The sequence below is a fragment of the Bombina bombina genome, chromosome 11 (genome assembly GCF_027579735.1).
Source record: "Bombina bombina isolate aBomBom1 chromosome 11, aBomBom1.pri, whole genome shotgun sequence".
NCBI lineage: Eukaryota > Metazoa > Chordata > Amphibia > Anura > Bombinatoridae > Bombina > Bombina bombina.
Window position 1 is genome coordinate 161957244 of NC_069509.1, and position 13721 is coordinate 161970964.

Below are 13721 nucleotides of genomic sequence, written 5' to 3' on the forward strand. Positions count from 1 at the left end.
TATGGGTTAATAATATAATGCAGGTGTCGGCGATGTCGGAGGGCAGCAGATTAGGGGTTAATAAGTGTAATATTAGGGGTGTTTAGACTCGGGGTTCATGTTAGGGTGTTAGGTGTAGACATAAAATATGTTTCCCCATAGGAATCAATGGGGCTGCGTTAGGAGATTTACGTTGCTTTTTTGCAGGTGTTAGGTTTTTTTTCAGCCGGCTCTACCCCTTTGATTCCTATGGGGTAAATCGTGCACGAGCACGTTTAGCCAGCTCACCGCTACTGTAAGCAGCGCTGGTATTGAGGTGAGATGTTGGAGCTAAATTTTGCTCTTCGCTCACTTTTTTGCGGCTAACGCCGGGTTTCTAAAAGCCCGTAATACCAGCGCTGACTGCAAGTGAGCGGTGAGCATAAACTGCTCGTTAGCACCGCACCCCTGTTAATGTAAAACTCGTAATCTAGGTGTTTGTTTTGTACTGCGCAGCCCTAATAACCTATTCAGTGTTCTCCTCAAGACTTAATTAATCGGCACACTACCCAGCTGTTTTTTTTCTAACCCATCAGCTAAATTTTAATTGTGTTGCACAAATTATCATTAAATCAATTTGTATTAAGTTATGCAATTAATTTGTCTTTAAGTAACATTTATAAATAAATTAAAATGTTCTTTATACTTTATAATGCCACTTGGCTAGCAAAATTTTCTCCGGAAATTATTATTATTTTTTTTTTATTATTATTTTTTTAATAAAAGCTTCTTTAGCTACTTTTAAACAACATTTAATTAATTGGTAGCACATTTAAAAAAAAAAGGGGAAAAAAAGGTTTAAAAGCACATTTTTAAAAGAAATAAAATGTCCCTTTTCTCCAACATAGGTGTGTCCGGTCCACGGCGTCATCCTTACTTGTGGGATATTCTCTTCCCCAACAGGAAATGGCAAAGAGCCCAGCAAAGCTGGGTCACATGATCCCTCCTAGGCTCCGCCTACCCCAGTCATTCTCTTTGCCGTTGTACAGGCAACATCTCCACGGAGATGGCTTAGAGTTTTTTAGTGTTTAACTGTAGTTTTTATTATTCAATCAAGAGTTTGTTATTTTGAAATAGTGCTGGTATGTACTATTTACTCTGAAACAGAAAAGAGATGAAGATTTCTGTTTGTAAGAGGAAAATGATTTTAGCAACCGTTACTAAAATCGATGGCTGTTCCACACAGGGCTGTTGAGAGGAATTAACTTCAGTTGAGGGAACAGTGAGCAGAATCTTACTGCTTGAGGTATGACACATTCTAACAAGACGATGTAATGCTGGAAGCTGTCATTTTCCCTATGGGATCCGGTAAGCCATTTTTATTACAGACAATAAATAAGGGCTTCACAAGGGCTTTTGGAGACTGTAGACATTTTCTGGGCTAAATCGATTCATATATAAACATATTTAGCCTTGAGGAATCATTTTAATCTGGGTATTTTGTAAAATAATATCGGCAGGCACTGTTTTGGACACCTTATTCTCTAGGGGGCTTTCCTATCATAGGAAGAGTCTCATTTTCGCGCCGGTATTGCGCACTTGTTTTTGAGAAGCATGACATGCAGTCGCATGTGTGAGGAGCTCTGATACATATAAAAGACTTTCTGAAGGTGTCATTTGGTATCGTATTCCCCTTTGGGCTTGGTTGGGTCTCAGCAAAGCAGATACCAGGGACTGTAAAAGGGTTAAAGATAAAAACGGCTCCGGTTCCGTTATTTTAAGGGTTAAAGCTTCCAAAATTGGTGTGCAATACTTTTAAGGGCTTTAAGACACTGTGGTGAAATTTGGGTGAATTTTGAACAATTCCTTCATATTTTTTCGCAATTGCAGTAATAAAGTGTGTTCAGTTTAAAATTTAAAGTGACAGTAACGGTTTTATTTTAAAACGTTTTTTGTACTTTGTTATCAAGTTTATGCCTGTTTAACATGTCTGAACTACCAGATAGACTGTGTTCTGAATGTGGGGAAGCCAAGGTTCCTTCTCATTTAAATAGATGTGGATTTATGTGACACAAAATTTAGAGAAAATGATGCCAAGATGATTCCTCAAGTGAGGGGTGTAAGCATGGGTACTGCATCATCCCCTCCTTCGTCTACACCCAGTCTTGCCCACTCAGGAGGCCCCTAGTACATCTAGCGCGCCAATACTCCTTACTATGCAACAATTAACGGCTGTAATGGATAATTCTATCAAAAACATTTTAGCCAAAATGCCCACTTATCAGCGCAAGCGCGACTGCTCTGTTTTAGATAATACTGAAGAGCATGAGGACGCTGATGATATTGTTTCTGAAGGGCCCCTACACCAGTCTGAGGGGGCCAGGGAGGTTTTGTCTGAGGGAGAAATTTCAGATTCAGGGAAAATTTCTCAACAAGCTGAACCTGATGTGATTACATTTAAATTTAAGTTGGAACATCTCCGCGCTCTGCTCAAGGAGGTGTTATCCACTCTGGATGATTGTGAGAATTTGATCATCCCAGAGAAAACTATGTAAAATGGACAAGTTCCTGGAGGTCCCGGGGCCCCCAGAAGCTTTTCCTATACCCAAGCGGGTGGCGGACATTGTAAATAAAGAATGGGAAAGGCCCGGTATACCTTTCGTCCCTCCCCCCATATTTAAAAAATTGTTTCCTATGGTCGACCCCAGAAAGGACTTATGGCAGACAGTCCCCAAGGTCGAGGGGGCGGTTTCTACTTTAAACAAACGCACCACTATACCCATAGAAGATAGTTGTGCTTTCAAAGATCCTATGGATAAAAAATTAGAAGGTTTGCTTAAAAAGATGTTTGTTCAGCAAGGTTACCTTCTACAACCGATTTCATGCATTGTCCCTGTCACTACAGCCGCGTGTTTCTGGTTCGATGAGCTAGAAAAAGGCGATCACTAGTGATTCTCCTCCTTATGAGGAGATATGGACAGAATCCGTGCTCTCAAATTGGCTAATTCTTTCACCCTAGACGCCACTTTGCAATTGGCTAGGTTAGCGGCGAAAAATTCTGGGTTTGCTATTGTGGCGCGCAGAGCGCTTTGGTTGAAATCTTGGTCAGCGGATGCGTCTTCCAAGAACAAATTGCTTAACATTCCTTTCAAGGGGAAAACGCTGTTTGGCCCTGACTTGAAAGAGATTATCTCTGATATCACTGGGGGTAAGGGCCATGCCCTTCCTCAGGATAGGTCTTTCAAGGCCAAAAATAAACCTAATTTTCGTCCCTTTCGTAGAAACGGACCAGCCCCAAGTGCTACGTCCTCTAAGCAAGAGGGTAATACTTCTCAAGCCAAGCCAGCCTGGAGGACCAATGCAAGGCTGGAACAAGGGAAAGCAGGCCAAGAAACCTGCCACTGCTACCAAGACAGCATGAAATGTTGGCCCCCGATCCGGGACCGGATCTGGTGGGGGGCAGACTCTCTCTCTTCGCTCAGGCTTGGGCAAGAGATGTTCTGGATCCTTGGGCACTAGAAATAGTCTCCCAAGGTTATCTTCTGGAATTCAAGGGGCTTCCCCCAAGGGGGAGGTTCCACAGGTCTCAATTGTCTTCAGACCACATAAAAAAAACAGGCATTCTTACATTGTGTGGAAGACCTGTTAAAAATGGGAGTAATTCATCCTGTTCCATTAGGGGAACAAGGGATGGGGTTCTACTCCAATCTGTTCGTAGTTCCCAAAAAAGAGGGGAACGTTCAGACCAATCTTAGATCTCAAGATCCTAAACAAGTTTCTCAAGGTTCCATCGTTCAAAATGGAAACCATTCGAACAATTCTTCCTTCCATCCAGGAAGGTCAATTCATGACCACGGTGGATTTAAAGGATGCGTATCTACATATTCCTATCCACAAGGAACATCATCGGTTCCTAAGGTTCGCATTCCTGGACAAGCATTACCAGTTCGTGGCACTTCCTTTCGGATTAGCCACTGCTCCAAGGATTTTCACAAAGGTACTAGGGTCCCTTCTAGCGGTGCTAAGACCAAGGGGCATTGCAGTAGTACCTTACTTGGACGACATTCTGATTCAAGCGTCGTCCCTTCCTCAAGCAAAGGCTCACACGGACATAGTCCTGGCCTTTCTCAGATCTCACGGATGGAAAGTGAACGTAGAAAAGAGTTCTCTATCTCCGTCAACGAGGGTTCCCTTCTTGGGAACAATAATAGACTCCTTAGAAATGAGGATTTTTCTGACAGAGGCCAGAAAAACAAAACTTCTAAACTCTTGTCAAACACTTCATTCCGTTCCTCTTCCTTCCATAGCGCAGTGCATGGAAGTAATAGGTTTGATGGTAGCGGCAATGGACATAGTTCCTTTTGCGCGCATTCATCTAAGACCATTACAACTGTGCATGCTCAGTCAGTGGAATGGGGACTATACAGACTTGTCTCCGACGATACAAGTAAATCAGAGGACCAGAGATTCACTCCGTTGGTGGCTGTCTCTGGACAACCTGTCACAAGGGATGAACTTCCGCAGGCCAGAGTGGGTCATTGTCACGACCGACGCCAGTCTGATGGGCTGGGGCGCGGTCTGGGGACCCCTGAAAGCTCAGGGTCTTTGGTCTCGGGAAGAATCTCTTCTACCGATAAATATTCTGGAACTGAGAGCGATACTCAATGCTCTCAAGGCTTGGCCTCAGCTAGCAAAGGCTAAGTTCAAACGGTTTCAATCAGACAACATGACGACTGTTGCGTACATCAACCATCAGGGGGGGAACAAGGAGTTCCCTGGCGATGGAAGAAGTGACCAAAATCATTCAATGGGCGGAGACTCACTCCTGCCACCTGTCTGCAATCCACATCCCAGGAGTGGAAAATTGGAAGCGGATTTTCTGAGTCGTCAGACATTACATCCGGGGGAGTGGGAACTCCATCCGGAAATCTTTGCCCAAATTACTCAACTGTGGGGCATTCCAGACATGGATCTGATGGCCTCTCGTCAGAACTTCAAGGTTCCTTGCTACGGGTCCAGATCCAGGGATCCCAAGGCGACTCTAGTAGATGCACTAGTAGCACCTTGGACCTTCAAACTAGCTTATGTATTCCCGCCGTTTCCTCTCATCCCCAGGCTGGTAGCCAGGATCAATCAGGAGAGGGCATCGGTGATCTTGATAGCTCCTGCGTGGCCACGCAGGACTTGGTATGCAGATCTGGTGAATATGTCATCGGCTCCACCATGGAAGCTACCTTTGAGACGAGACCTTCTTGTTCAAGGTCCGTTCGAAACATCCGAATCTGGTCTCACTCCAACTGACTGCTTGGAGATTGAACGCTTGATCTTATCAAAACGAGGGTTCTCAGATTCTGTTATTGATACTCTTGTTCAGGCCAGAAAGCCTGTAACTAGAAAAATTTACCACAAAATATGGAAAAAATATATCTGTTGGTGTGAATCTAAAGGATTCCCTTGGGACAAGGTAAAAATTCCTAAGATTCTATCCTTTCTTCAAGAAGGATTGGAGAAAGGATTATCTGCAAGTTCCTTGAAGGGACAGATTTCTGCCTTGTCTGTGTTACTTCACAAAAAGCTGGCAGCTGTGCCAGATGTTCAAGCCTTTGTTCAGGCTCTGGTTAGAATCAAGCCTGTTTACAAACCTTTGACTCCTCCTTGGAGTCTCAACTTAGTTCTTTCAGTTCTTCAGGGGGTTCCGTTTGAACCCTTACATTCCGTTGATATTAAGTTATTATCTTGGTGTTACGTACTAAACCTGGTTTTCTTCCGAAAGTTGTTTCTAACAAAAACATTAACCAGGAGATAGTCGTCCCTTCTTTGTGTCCGAATCCAGTTTCAAAGAAGGAACGTTTGTTGCACAATTTGGATGTTGTTCGCGCTCTAAAATTCTATTTAGATGCTACAAAGGATTTTAGACAAACATCTTCCTTGTTTGTTGTTTATTCTGGTAAAAGGAGAGGTCAAAAAGCAACTTCTACCTCTCTCTCTTTTTGGATTAAAAGCATCATCAGATTGGCTTATGAGACTGCCGGACGGCAGCCTCCTGAAAGAATCACAGCTCATTCCACTAGGGCTGTGGCTTCCACATGGGCCTTCAAGAACGAGGCTTCTGTTGATCAGATATGTCGGGCAGCGACTTGGTCTTCACTGCACACTTTTACCAAATTTTACAAGTTTGATACTTTTGCTTCTTCTGAGGCTATTTTTGGGAGAAAGGTTTTGCAAGCCGTGGTGCCTTCCATTTAGGTGACCTGATTTGCTCCCTCCCTTCATCCGTGTCCTAAAGCTTTGGTATTGGTTCCCACAAGTAAGGATGACGCCGTGGACCGGACACACCTATGTTGGAGAAAACAGAATTTATGTTTACCTGATAAATTACTTTCTCCAACGGTGTGTCCGGTCCACGGCCCGCCCTGGGTTTTTTAATCAGGTCTGATAATTTATTTTCCTTAACTACAGTCACCACGGTATCATATGGTTTCTCCTATGCAAATATTCCTCCTTTACGTCGGTCGAATGACTGGGGTAGGCGGAGCCTAGGAGGGATCATGTGACCAGCTTTGCTGGGCTCTTTGCCATTTCCTGTTGGGGAAGAGAATATCCCACAAGTAAGGATGACGCCGTGGACCGGACACACCGTTGGAGAAAGTAATTTATCAGGTAAACATAAATTCTGTTTTTAAGTTAATGTTTGTGCACAGCATACCTGAATATCAGTTGCTCACTAGGTAACAATGATAACTCAAACATCTCATAAACATCCATTTAATAAGAATACATTTTAAAATACATTCTTCTTTTATGCAACAAAGTTAAAGTGATTGTCAATTCTAGCGTTATACAAATGCTAGGATCTACCATCACTAAAATTAAAGGCAACCTTTATTCATCAGTTTAAAAAAAACAACTGAGAGTTACCTTTATTTCACCGCTGCTTCAGCGCTAACCGAAGCGCCTCCAACCGCCCACGGTACAGCTCAGTTTTTTCAAGGAGGTGACATTTCCACCTCTTAGCCAATTGGTGTGCTAGATGATCAGCATTATGCGTAGGCACGCATGGCTATTGGTGAAGAGCTTGAAATGTCACCTCCTTGAAAAAACTGAGATGTGCCGTGAGGTCAGCACTTAAAGGGATATTCTAGTCAAAATTAAACTTTAATGATTCAGATAGAGCAGGCAATTTTAAGCAACTTTCTAATTTACTCCCATTATCAATTTTCTTTGTTCTCTTGCTATCTTTATTTAAAAAATCAAGAATGTAAGCTTAGGAGCCGGCCCATTTTTGGTTCAGCACACTGGATAGCGCTTGCTGATTGGTGGCTATATTTAGACACCAATCGGAAAGTGCTGCCCATGTCTGAACCAAAAATTGGCCGGCTCCTATGCTTACATTCCTGTTTTGTTTTAATAAAGATACCAAGAGAACAAATACAAATTAATAGTAGTAAATTAGAAAGTTGCTTAAAATTGCATGCTGTGTCTGAATCATGAAAGTTAATTTTGATTAGATTATCCCTTTAAGCCGGGGCGAAATAAAGGTAACTCTTCATCAGTTGTTTTTGTTTTTTTAAACTGAAGAATGAAGTCCGCCTTTATTTTTAGTGATGGTAAATCCTAGCGTTTTTTGAGATGCTAGAGTTTACCATTACTTTAAAATTCAATTTAGTTTCCCTTTATCAAGAAAACAAAAAGTATTAGATGTTCCTTTACCATTTTGAAATACTTCTCTGTATTATTTTTATAGATATTTATTGCATGTTCTTTTTCTCTATTTTTCATTTGTTCGTTTGTGTGTTTTGTGTAAAGGAATATGTTGTAACATTTTCCTTTTCTCCATAGGATGTTGCTTTATTGGAGAGACTTCTTAAAGATGACATCCAGTCTGGGAAATGTCCTCTCCTGCTAGTCGCCAATGCTGGTATACTTTCTCTTGTTTATCGTAAGATGAAATGTTATAGTTGCAGAGCACATTTCCAACCAGAGAGGCATTTATGGAAGTGTTTGAAACAAATGTTTGTATATTTTAGTTAATCGCCCTCATATGATCCAAGAGTTTTTTTAAAGGGATATTGCAATGGAAAAAAATCTATGCTCTAATTTGTTGTGAATGTAATTTTCTCACTACTTTCCCTGGAACTATGTGTTTAACTTCCCGCAAAGTGGTTAAAGGTAAAGTCTGCAAGCATTGTAGCTCACCAACTGTTTTTGCTCAGGATCAGCAATTCTCTGCTTCTCCCAAACTGGACTTTACCTATGTGTTTAATCTCTTTATGGGGATAAATACTTAGAGTTCCAGGGGATGTTAAAGCAACCACATGAAAGCAGACAAGTAATATCTATAGCTAAACTTTGAATAAGCCAGAGAGAACCAAAAACTAGAAAATCCCACTCTCCCATGCATGGGGGGAAAAAATACCTTTTTCTCTCTTCCTCCTTCATTTACAAATATCTGTGCTCATAGAGGTGTTGCCTCTAACATTGTTGTACAGGTAGAAAACCCTTTATCCAAACTGCTTTTGACCGCAAAAAGTTAGCTTTTCGGAATATTTGCATCTTTTTGGAGAGGGGATGGAACCAAATGTAAACACATCATATAGACAATATTTACATGTCATAATGCAGCTTATACATGTAAACTAAACGTAATTTAATATAATGTTTTAACCCCTTCCTGCCGTTAGGACGTTACATGCGGTCCTAACAGCGCTGGGCTTTAGCATTGTTGGGGCGGCATAGAACGTCCTAGCCGTCTGGCTATCCTGAAGCCGTAGAGGCTTGGTAAATGGGGTAGAGGGCTGGAGGGCATGCCTAGCGTCATAGGCACTCCCCCCTGACCCGATCCCATCATTGAAATCACGTGATCGTTCATGATTTCAATTTCCTGTCAGGAAAGTGTTAATGTCTTGGTATACATAGTCCCATAAGAAAGATCGTACAGTACTATAATCAGAAAGGTAATATTTGTTGTTTAAAATTCATTTAGACCATTATTTGCATTTTAGGACACAAAAAAACAAACCAAAGTCACAGGCAGACAAGACTGTGACTGACTTACAGGTGGTAGAAAATAGTAATTCTTAATTAAAAAGTTTGGATTTCAGAACAAGTTTGGATTTTGTAATTAGGGATTTGGAGATTTGAACCTGTAGTTTGCAGGAATGGTGTCAGAACCTGCTTCTGTACCAATACAGGTAGTGCAATAATGTATCTCTGCCTACTGCCTGATGTTAGTGTTTGTTGAAATGTTTTGAAGAAAATGAGGTACTAACGATTGATCGAGTGAAAGGAGGCAGGGAGAAAGAGTGAGAGGGAAAGAAGTAGACTGGGGACTATGAAAGGGTAGAATCATTGTCTGGTTGTCTATTTCAATTCCCATCTGTGCTGAGAGTTTTAGTGCTTCCCATGAGTCATGGCTGTGTATTAACCCTTCTGGTGCACCATGTTTACTTTACTAGAACTTATACCCATGTGGTATTTGCTCAGCCGCCCAGCTGGTCTGCCCTAAGCCTGCTCTTCTGACCTCTGGGTTGGATCAAACTGGTAATTATAGACCAGTGATATCAATGATGTGCAGAATTTGCAACTAACCTTTAAAGTCCTTGATGTTGCAGACAAGTTTCCTTGTTGGAATTTTTCTATCAAAATGTCTAACATACAACAATTGAAAATCTTAAATGATGAGATTATTTTATTTTGTACTATATTTTTGAGCAGATATTTGTAGTCCTTGCTAGATACATTTAAAACATTCTTCTTTTTTTTTTTTAATGATTGTTTTGTTTAATTTAGGTACACCAGGAGCAGGTCACACTGACAAACTGGGGAGATTAAGGGAACTGTGTGACCAGTACAATATGTGGCTACACGTGGAAGGGTATGCTTTTTTATTATTTGTGCTTCCTTCTGTTTTCTATAATCAGATATGAATACAAATCAATAAAAAAAAAATCCCTAAATTATCTTTGTTTTTGGGACATTCTGGTGTAATAATAGCACGTTTAAAAGTATGCACCCAGCACACTCCTGAGCAGAATGTTGCAGGTAAATACATAGGTATGCCTTTCCTGATTAGCTTACTGGTTGTGTACTGCTAAGTGGGGGCAATTTATTGCACCTGGGAGCACAAGATTTACTGGCCGTTTATCCCCTATTAACACATACTCAGAAAAAAGCATTGATTTTTATAATGCAATTCTCTAATTATAGTATTTAATTATTACACTAAAATATCTCTAAATTATTAAAGTGACATTAAACACAGTACAAGTATAGTTCTGAGGATATTCACCTCCCTCTAGTCATGATTGTTGCCATGTTGAAAAATCTATCTTTCCCTACATTCCAGTAATGACCTGCTTGCACGTGTGCAGTAACTCTCCTTTAGACACTTGCGGGGTAACCTAGGTTCCAAAATGGCAGCACCCATGATTAGAGTGAGGTACATGAAATGTATTTAGTGTTTTATGTCCCTTTTGAATAAATCTGTAAATAACATGCACACTGAATCTGATGTGCCAACCATTTCCATTAATTCTGCTTTCTCAAGAATTGCCTATCAACCAATGAACATTATCAGAAAGTATTTACCAATAGACTTGAGCATTCAACGTTTTTGTTCAATGCTGAAGGCGGAAAGTGGCAGAATTTCGTTATGTTTAGATCTTTTCACAACCAAGTCTACTTATCAATTCAGCATTATCAGGAAGTACGGATCAACCAAGGAGCATTATCAGGAAGCACGTATTAATTCAGCATTGTTGAAGTGTCTATCAACTATCAACCAATGAGAATGATCAAAAATTCCTTATTAATTAGTGAGCATTATCAAGAATTACCTATAAACCAAGAAGCATTATCAGGAAGTACATATTAATTCAGCATTGTTGAAGTAGAATTGCCTATCAACCAATGAGCATTATCAAGAATTGCCTATCAATCAATGAGCATTATCAAGAATTGCCTATCAATCAATGAGCATTATCAAGAATTGCCTATCAATCAATGAGCATTATCAAGAATTGCCTATCAATCAATGAGCATTATCAAGAATTGCCTATCAACAAATTATCATTACCAGGAATTACTTATCAACCAATGAGCATTACCAGGAATTACCTATCAATCAATGAGCATTACCAAGAATGACCTATCAACCAATGAGCATTACCAAGAATGACCTATCAACCAATGAGCGTTACCAAGAATGACCTATCAACCAATGAGCGTTACCAAGAATGACCTATCAACCAATGAGCATTACCAAGAATGACCTATCAACCAATGAGCATTACCAAGAATGACCTATCAACCAATGAGCATTACCAGGAATTGTCTATCAACCGATGAGCATTATCATTAATTACTTAGCATCCAATGAGCATTATCAGAAATTACCTATCAACCACACAAGCAGTTTAGAAATGGTTTCTGTCTTTAAATTTGCCTGTTAAGGACAGATTTAAATAAGATTGTTCTCTAAGCTATTGCTTTGTAAAGTGTTGCAGGTCAGGCAAAGTTTACCATATATGAATATGATAAATGCTCTCTGTGGGTAGTAGAACAAACACAGTTTTCCAAGGTATTTTACAGCAACAAATAATGAAAGTATTTTGCCTGTGTGGTTTCATTTTAAAGTAAACCTTTTCGGGGGCTAAACTTTCAGTGTATGTCTGTTTAATGCAGCCTCACACACAGTAAAAAAGATACGCTTTCTTTAACATTTGATGTGAAATAAGAGGCCTTGTAACTGGAGCAATGCACTTCCAGATTCATGAAATATTTACATTTGAGATTAGAATTTAGCTGGAAGGAACCTATAAATATTTTATTTGCACAAAGATTTATTTTCTTTTATCCTTTTTCTCTTCAGAGTAAATCTGGCAACTCTGGCTTTAGGTTACGTTTATCCTTCTGTATTGGTAAGTTAATAAAATGTGTGTATCAACTTTTTGTTTAACAATGCATACACTTATAGTGGTAAATAGTACTTCCGCCAGGTTATGTGCTTCTGTACAAAACACCTGGCTTAGAAATTTTACTTAGTAATAGGGGTGAGTTCTTTAAGAAAAGGTAGGACTTGTGGAAATTTAATTAAATGAAAAAATAAGTAAATTAAAAAGTAGCTTTTTTCTAAACTGTAGTAAAAGCGTTTAGCAAGCATTCATATCCTGTACGACCAAAGTGTCTCGGAATGCTGATGACATCATAAAAAAATGCACACATATACAATCCTACAATACGCAATCATTTGCCAACTAGGTTTATATAAAATAGGGAATAAAAAACTGTATTATTGCAAACATGCAATAATAAAAAAACACAGACATGCACTTTACAGGGTAGCATGACACAGTAATGCATCTGTAAAACTCAACACTTTAGACCCCATTGAATCAACATGACATTTGGGGGGGGGGAATAAAAATTAGCCTATACGTTTTAAAATAATTTCAAAGAAAACTGTCAGTACATGTTAAAATCCGTTGTACGCCTATATATATATATAGTACAGATGAAGCTTGCACTCTCTGGATTTTCAAAAAGGTGCTTTATTTAGCAAAAAATGTGACTTCTGGGTCCGATGAAGGGGTGATTGATCCCCGAAACGTCACATTTTTTGCTAAATAAAGCACCTTTTTGAAAATCCAGAGAGTGCAAGCTTCATTTGTACTGCATTAATTCGTGCCTGCACCCTGGTAGATGATTTAAAAGTGAGAGTGCGCTTTCCTTACTCTATTTTATTATATATATATATACACACACACCTTAATTCAGATTTTTTTTTATTGTGTTATGTAATATAAAATAAATCAAATGTGACATCAGTGGTGTCACACAGCCAAAAAACAATGGACTCTGAGACTCCACCTGGATTGTAAAAGAACTTCATTCCCTCTAACAGAATATTTAAAATGTCCCAGAACTGCTGAATTCAATAAATGCTGTACTCATTATTTATATCCAATAGCTTAGTAACCCCTCGTATACTTAGATATAGGCAAAATAATTGCTGCCATTTATTGCCTGCTTGTTGAAGAAGTGTGGAAATTATCCACCCTGATTTTGGGTTTTATATGTAATTGGCTGTCTCTGGTATAGGAGCCTATGCTGTGGTGCCTAATCTGGTGCCATGGTAGAGAATGATATTGTCATTTTGAACAAACCTTTGAATAATCACTCTGTATTGCAAATCCGGTGATAAATAGAACTAGATGCTTGTTGTGAAACCATGTTCTGTTCAATTTCCCTAAATGGTCTGTTTAATTGTATTCTGTGTTATTTATACAACAGGCGGCAACCAGGTGCGACAGCATGACTCTAACTCTTGGCCCATGGTTGGGTCTTCCAGCTGTTCCAGCTGTTACACTCTATCGGCATGAAGATCCCTCCTTGGTGAGAATGAGATGAAGTATGTTTAATACGTCATTTCAAGCCTAGTGTGTGTCCCTTTATAAATATGTTAAACATAAATATACCAATTTTGCACCCTTTATTCTGGCCACATCACATGACACTTTCTCTGCCCCACAGAGAGCAAAAATATCACAGCCAATCAGGCGCTGTATCAGCTGAGCAATTGATCTAAATGGAAAGCAACCTCTTTGGTACTGGTTGCTATGGGGAAGGAACTGAAATATTACTGTACAAGGGCAGGGTGCTTTAGTTTATATACACAGACTGAAATGTCCTGCCCATATGAAGGAATTCTGCACATGGGACTGTGATACAGCTTTTCATTAACTGTACTTTTCTTCATTAATGTT

The 13721-nt window shown here is 39.8% G+C and overlaps 1 protein-coding gene across 1 annotated transcript in view; it reads left to right on the plus strand.

Moving 5' to 3' along the window:
- Positions 1-13721, plus strand: part of PDXDC1 (pyridoxal dependent decarboxylase domain containing 1) — a 95863-nt gene that overhangs the window by 47069 nt on the left and 35073 nt on the right. Inside the window, 4 exon segments of the mRNA XM_053694738.1 lie at positions 7798-7876; positions 9748-9832; positions 11828-11876; positions 13249-13350. Of these exon segments, the coding sequence (XP_053550713.1) occupies positions 7798-7876; positions 9748-9832; positions 11828-11876; positions 13249-13350 (315 nt within the window).